This window comes from Oryzias melastigma, linkage group LG19 (genome assembly GCF_002922805.2).
Source record: "Oryzias melastigma strain HK-1 linkage group LG19, ASM292280v2, whole genome shotgun sequence".
Classification (NCBI taxonomy): Eukaryota; Metazoa; Chordata; class Actinopteri; order Beloniformes; family Adrianichthyidae; genus Oryzias; species Oryzias melastigma.
In genome coordinates this window covers 19,461,494-19,469,143 of record NC_050530.1, presented here as the reverse complement: position 1 = coordinate 19,469,143, position 7,650 = coordinate 19,461,494, and the positions used below count along the sequence as shown (strand labels likewise).

Below are 7,650 nucleotides of genomic sequence, written 5' to 3'. Positions count from 1 at the left end.
TGACTCGGCTGGGATTTAAACCCACAACCTTCACAATCTCAAGGCAGACACTCTACCACAAGGACACTACATCAACTAGGAAAACGTTTACAGACTCAAACAACTCCTTCAAGTCATTTCTGAGAAGGTAGTTCAGCTGTTATTATCAGTCTTATTTCACAGTAAATTATTTTGATGCTGGAATTAATGTAATCTAAAGTCAGAGCATTGATTAAGAGTAACAAAGTCGAGGCCTGGGGGCCGGATCCGGCCCGGGGGCTGGATCCGGCCCTCCAGGTAATTCCATCCAACCCTCCAGATCATTTTATTTCATTGTTATTAATGACCCGATGTTATCTTGGGCTTATTTCTAACTTGTATAATTTTAACAAAATATATTTTATGGAGAGTAAAATATTGAAAGTTATTTAATGTTTAAATTGATTTATTCTGGAATAATATTCCTGCATTTTTATTATTTATACTTATGGTAAAAAGTTATGGTTGTAAAGTTTTAAAATTAGCATTCATTTATGCTATTTTGGGGTTTAGCTAATATTTCAGCTACTCTTTTGGCTAATCCAAGTTTTTTTTTAATTTTTTTACTTTTTTAGGCTAATTTGGTATTTAGCTACTATTTCAGCTGGCTATCACCTTCAGCGTTTTCAAGTATCCTCTTCAGTGATTTCAACTGTCAACTTCAGCGTTTTCAACAATCAAATTAAGCGTTTTCAGCTATTAACATCAGTGATTTTCAGCTATCAACTTCAGCATCTTCAGTTATCAGCTTCAGTGTTTTTAGCTATCAATTTCAGCATCTTCTACGGCCAAATTCAGCTTAGAGCATTCACACTAGTATTCTCATAGGTATTGCTATATATCTAGTTCATAATTATGTTAAAAAGTTACGGTTTTAAAGTTTTAAAAATGTAGTTTTAGTGTTTAATAAATGTTTATCTTGTTCGGCCCATAACCTAAGGTGTGTTTTGGATTTTGGTCCCCTGTGTGATTGAGTTAGACACCCCTGATTTAAAAGGTTTTAATCATTCAGTACTTAAAACAAGGAAGCGTTTTCACATAACTGCAGACAAAGTATTATGATTAGGGAGTAACGATGAATTGATTTCTTACCATTCAACCAGATCGATCTGTCTTCGGCGATTTGCTTATTCAATCACTTTATATCTTTAAAAAAATGCTTCAAAATAAAATAAATCTACACCCCTAGAAATATTTCTGCAGTCAATTCAGGTAAAAACTGAAAAACAGACATTTCTTGACTACAAAAAGAAAATTCGTGGAGCATGATCACATGACTTTTGTGTATTTTAACTTGAATCTCTGAAGTGTATTGCAATATGTGTATAAATAGTGGTTTGTATATAATCTACTTTATGCTTCAGTTAAAATTCAGAGTTTGATTGAAGATCTCCTCGTTTGATGCCAGATTCAAACATCCTTGCTGACATGTGAAGATTGCGCAACCGCAGCCTCCCCATCAGGACCTCAGAGAGGGGGGGGAGTCCCCTCCACAGAAACACACAAGGGACGTGGATGAAGCTGTGGAGAACTTCCACACTAACATCTGTGGCGCGTGACCCTCTGCGCAGCCGCATCCTCTCCAATCCGTGAGAGGAAACCAAAGTGAGGAGCAGAAGCGAAAGGAGGGAGTCTCCACCTCCCCTCCCTCCACCTCGGAATGGTCTATCCCACATGGCGCCCTGCCCCCATGTGTATGTTGTCTTAAAGTTCTCCAGTCTGGACCGAGGAGGTCTGACTCCGCGTAAAGACGCAGCTCCTCATGGAGATGAACGGCCCCGTGGACGGGAGCGGCGAGCGCGCTCCCGATGAAGGCGCCTTCCTCTTCACCTCCGAGTCCGTGGGAGAGGGACACCCCGGTGAGTGGGAGGCGTGGATCCAAGAAAAACAAAAAAACTTCATGGATGAGTTTGAGGAATGTGCAGAACGCAGACTGGTGCATGCGCACAACTCGGTGCGCACGAAGGAACGCAGAAAACAGTTAATTACGCATGAGTGTGTGGCTGCAAAAAAAGCATAAAAACTTAAATTGAAGTTTTAAAACAGTCAATTATGTTGATTTACAATCAACAATAAAAAAACTAAGTGTGCAATTATTAAAGCTGTTAAAATGTTTAAGTTAAATCATCAAATATGGCTGAAAAAATAAAGTTTTGATGTATTTTCAGTGTGAAAGGTGATATTTTGTGGGCCTCGTGCATGACTTACTGCTGCTGCAGCTGCTGCAGCCACGTGAACGTATAGAAGCACGTGCGCGGCTGTCATGGATCAAACATGACAATCACTGCTCTGTTTATCATTTTGACCCTGTTTTTGTTTGTTTGTCGTGTAACACAAATGAATAACCTTCAGACACTTGAAATATTCTTGAGATTTCCAGGTGAATCACAGGCATTTCAGTCCAGGTAACTCCCGGTGCATGCTGGGAAAATCTTCAATCCCACCTGTCAAAAAAAAAAGCACTGGTATTTAAGCAACATTCTTTGCGATTAGATAACAAATTTAAGTTAAAAAAGTTATCATTTCACTAATTAATTAATAATTAATGATTGGTTTGTATACAACAGTCGTTTTGTCTGTCGGCAACGCTTTGGTAATCTGATGGAGTCCCCTGTGGCACACTGGCATGCCTTCCCACTTTGACATCTATTCATAGTTCCAAAAATCGTAGCAGGAAAGACGTGGAACTCTTGCAGAGCAGTGAAAGGGGATATTTTCAGGCTCCACCCCCATCAGGAATCTGTAGGGTCACAACCCGTCAGCACACAGATGATCCTCACTTGTCAACCGGATTCTTTTCTTCCAGATAAGATCTGCGACCAGATCAGCGATGCTGTGCTGGACGCTCACCTGAGCCAAGACCCGGACGCCAAAGTGGCCTGTGGTGAGTAACGGTCGTTTGGGGACGGAAAAACAACATCCTGATTTAGAATGTCAAAGATACAACTCAGGTAGATGTTTTACAAGTTAAACAGAAGGAGGATGTTTGGGGTCTGGTTGAACAATCCCCGTTAGAGGCTGCAGGTGACCCTCTTTTTGTCCATTCAGATTTGTGGCAGAAAACTGAGATGTTTGATGTTCTGAGTGGTTTGTCCACAGAGACTGTTTGTAAAACGGGTATGGTGCTCCTGTGTGGGGAGATCACGTCACGAGCATGTGTGGACTACCAGAAGGTGGTGAGAGACGTCATCAAACACATCGGTTATGACAGCTCCAGCAAAGGTATGAGTGGAAAATCAGGAAAATATTTTATTTTTTAGAACATTTGGGTTGATTTTTAAAAAAGTAATAGATTTAATCAAATTAATCTTTATTTTGAAAATATTATGTTAATGAATCAAATTTTGAATTCATTTTTGTTTTATCATGGAAATAAAAGTTGTGTTTCTCGGGTTTCTAGAAAGTTCCACCTTTACTTTGCTTAAATCCGTGGTTATGTGAAAATGTATTCTTGACTAGATAAAATTGTGTTTTTAATGAAAATTAGAGAAATCAATTGATATTTAAACAAATCATTGACCCGATAATCATAATAATTTTGTACTTTGGCAGTAAAATATGATTGTACAATCAATCAATCAATTAGTCAGTCAAACGAACCAACCTGCTCACCAGCGAGTTGGCAGGTTGGCAACCAACCGTCCAAAAATAAAAATGAATCAGTTAACCAACAACCAAATAATTGACCAAAAAACAATCAACTGACCATCCGACTTAAAAATCCATCAATTAACCAACCGACCAAAAAAATAAACCAAGCAAGCAACTGACAACCCAACCGGAAAAAAAAATCAGTCAATCAACCAGCCAATTAATCAAACTTTCAATAAATCAACCAACTGACCAAAAAAAAATCAATCAACCAACCAACTTACAAACAAAAAATCAATCAACAAAACAAAAAAAATCAACCAAACAACCAAAGACACCAATCAACCAACCAAAAAACCCAATCAACCAACCAAAAAATTAACCAAACAAACAAAGAAACCAATCAAAAAATCAATCAACCAACCAAATACACAAATCAACCAACCAAAAAATCAATCATCCAACCAAAAAATCAATCATCCAACCAAAAAAATCAACCCAAGAAACCAATCAACCAACCAAAAAATTAACCAACCAAACAAAGAAACCAACCAACCAACCAACCAAAAAAATCAATCAACAAAACAAAAAAATCAATCAACCAACCAAATACACAAATCAACCAACCAAAAAAGTCAATCAAGCTACAAAAAAATCAGTCAACCAACTGTGAAAAAAAAACAATCAATCAACCAACCGACCAAAAAAAGAAAAGAAACAGTCAATCAATCGAGTTCATTAACATGCTGAGGAATTCAAGGTGCATGACACAAAGGACATACAAACATTTGTAAAACAATCAACGTCCTAAAACACAATAGACACAAAGTGAATCTGTAAAAAGAGTAATTTCCAGAAAAATGACTCTTTATTTAAAGGTGAAACAAACCTGCAAGTGTTTGTGACCTTTTTAGATCTGCACACTTTAAATAATGGGAAATACCCATTAGAAAAAAATAAAAAAATACAGGCAGGTGATGTCATGTCTAGTTAAAAAGCTTAAGTTATTTCAAATGGTGTTAAAACAATTAGAAATAATCAGAAAGTAAAAATCTGCAAATATAAATATAGACTAAATGGATGAGTTTGAATTATTGGTGCAAATCCATTAAATCTGTTGAATTTAGGGTTTGACTTTGTGTTCCAACCTGTTGTTGTTAATCTGAGGCGGTGTGGGAAGTTCTGCCTCCTCGTTGTAGTCAACTGGGTTTCTGTGGGCGCAGGCTTGGACTATAAGACGTGTAACGTGCTGGTGGCGCTGGAGGAGCAGTCTCCGGACATCGCACAGGGAGTTCATGTCGACCGCATGGAGAGCGAGATCGGAGCGGGAGATCAGGTAAAATAGATCTTTTTCTAGTGGATTCTGTAGAGTCTGACTGACTCCTGCTGTGTGATCAGGGTCTGATGTTCGGCTACGCCTCTGATGAGACGGAGGAGTGCATGCCTCTGACCATCGTCCTCGCCCACAAGCTGAACGCCAAGATGGCCGAGCTGAGACGAAACGGGACCGTTCCCTGGCTCCGCCCCGATTCCAAAACACAGGTGTGATGATGAGCTCAGGCAGCCGCTCATGACTTCCTCTCAGGGTTTCTGGTTTCTGAAGATAGCCTCAAATATCTCACATATTGATTAAATATGACGTTCTTCTGCTAAAGCTATGAGCAACCCCTTTTTTCTTTAATGATGATTTAAGTAAAAATTAAGAATAATGTTTTGCAGATGAAGATAGTCAGTAATTTAGCTTCTGCTAAAGCTAAAACTAATGCAGAGAATGGTAACAGTCCAGTTTAAAACTCTCCACTATTTTAAACCACTAAAAGGAAAATATTTTACCTTTTTTTTCCCTTTGACTGTATATGAGAACTGGACTGAGTGAGTGTGACGTCACCTATAAAAAATGATTTACTTCTGGCTCCAATCAAATAATCAAATCAGTCACCATTTTTCACAATAAAGATGCTGCCATGTTGGAGCCATAGACAGTACATAGAGAACTGGACTGAGCATTTCCCCCCTTTGTGTTCCAAACAGGAAGTTTCCCCGGGATCTCAGAAAGCCAACATCCCATAGACTAATATTGAGAAATAAGCTGCTATTCTTCAGTCATTCTATTTGTCAGAATAACCGTTCGTGCTCTGGTGTCTCTTTTTTTTAAACATTTTCTTGCTAAACAAATTTTTCCTTTTTATAAATATATATTATATTTATCACAAGTTATAAACTAGCCAATCAGATGATTATTATGGATATTAGAGTTGGAGAAGATCTGGTCTGTCGCGAAGGAAGAAGTGACAGGAAGTGAGCAGCTGCTTCATCAACGGGATCTGCTGAGATCCTGCAAGCAGCCATCAATGATTAAAAGATTAATAAGCTGTAAATTAAATAAAGAAACTTCCAAAAACCTGTAATGTTTTAAACATTTACCTGATGAAATCCAAGACGTTTTTCACAGTTTGGTCGATCTGATTCATCTCACGGTATAAATTCACTGGACTGTAGGCTCCCCTCGACTTTAATACATTTACGAGAAAAAAAGTCATAAATTTACGAAATTTAAAGTTGTAAATTTACAAGATTAAAACTCATAAATTTATGAGATTTAAAGTCGTATTTTATGAGATTTAAAGTCCTAATTTTACCAGAAAAAAACTCGTAATATTACTATTATTTTTTTTTTGGTGCCTCTAATACTCCGTCGTAACAATCTCATCAAGCATCTCCATACTTTTTTATTTCTAAAACATTGAAGAGTTTTGAGTGTCTTACTTGTACATCACATAGTTTTAAAACATCCTTTGAAGAGAAATTTTTAATTTTTTAAATCAAATAGCATTTTTCTCTCAAATTATTTCTTGATTTAAGTACTTCAGCAAATGATAAAAGTAATCTGTCGGTGTCCAGTAATGTTCTCAGCATCTATATAACTGGATGAAATCCCTGACAGATTCCTGACAGAGGAAGTTCAACTGGATTGATTCATGTAAAGATAAAGTCTCGTCGCCATAGAAACCGGTGCAGAGCTGGGGATCTTTAGAATGTGTTTACCAGCTGACATTTGAGCCGCCTTCAACACTTTTAGCGACTCGCCCCTTTGAAGTGACGCTTCCAGCCCGCCGCGCAGCCGACATTCCCGAGAAGGATGAGGAAACACGAGGAGGATTTTCAGAGCTGAAAAATGTCGGCTCGTGTAAACCCTCTCTTCATCCAGGTGACGGTCCACTACAGCCAGGAGAGCGGCGCCGTGATCCCCGAGAGGATCCACACCGTGGTGATCTCGGTGCAGCACGACGACCACGTCAGCCTGGAGGAGCAGAGGAGGGTTCTGATGGAGAAGGTCATCAGAGCGGTGATTCCTGCCAAATACCTGGACCAGAACACCGTGTACCACCTGCAGCCCAGCGGGCGCTTCGTGATCGGGGGGCCGCAGGTACCGCCGCCACTGAGCTTTGAATGAACATGTCATTTCATTTTGATGGTTTTTGTTTGTTCACTTTAGAATTTCTTTCATTTCATGCAACAAAGAGACAAAAAGAGACAATTAATAGTTGGAGATCGTAACTTTTCCCAACTTTAATTGAGGAAAGAAAGAATAAAAACATTCTTTTGAAGAAGTGGAGCTGCTAGAGTTCAACTGCTGCTTTCACAGCATTTGAACCATTTTTATGTTCACATTCAAACATTGAATTCCGTCTGCAGTCTCCATCATTTTCCCTTTGTCTGATCTGAAACTTTAGTTTAAAGTCTCAATCTGATCATCTTTGATTGATTTTAAGGCGTCTTCAGTGTTAAGGAGGAAATGCTGCTTTTAGCCCCCAAAAAGTTGTTTTCTAGGACATAGTTTCTAAAAATTAACCTCTCAGTTGTTGGGGAGGGAACATTGGGGAGGAGTAACAGGATTAATCTTAAAAAACCCTAAAAAAAATCTTGAATTTTTATATCTGAGCCTAAAAAAATTTACCGTATGAAACTTCTCTGTTTTACATTTTTTGTCAAAAGTGTAACTTTTCTGTCAGGCTTTGGTGTGTGGACACAAATGTAGGA

The 7,650-nt window shown here is 38.5% G+C and overlaps 1 protein-coding gene across 6 annotated transcripts in view; it reads left to right on the top strand.

The window, feature by feature from the left end:
• The window catches only part of LOC112154502 (S-adenosylmethionine synthase), an 18,133-nt gene that overhangs the window by 6,623 nt on the left and 3,860 nt on the right, over positions 1-7,650 (top strand). For 2 of the 6 annotated variants that reach the window (XM_024285478.2, XM_024285481.1), the window contains exons 2-7: positions 2,825-2,902; positions 2,986-3,042; positions 3,118-3,240; positions 4,833-4,945; positions 5,008-5,151; positions 6,818-7,036. In XM_024285478.2, coding sequence (XP_024141246.1) covers positions 2,825-2,902; positions 2,986-3,042; positions 3,118-3,240; positions 4,833-4,945; positions 5,008-5,151; positions 6,818-7,036 — 734 coding nt within the window. Of the gene's footprint in view, positions 1-1,022; positions 1,878-2,824; positions 2,903-2,985; positions 3,043-3,117; positions 3,241-4,832; positions 4,946-5,007; positions 5,152-6,817; positions 7,037-7,650 lie in introns of those variants that run through there. The other 4 variants (XM_024285479.2, XM_024285480.1, XM_024285476.2 and 1 more) reach the window with 3 other exon arrangements.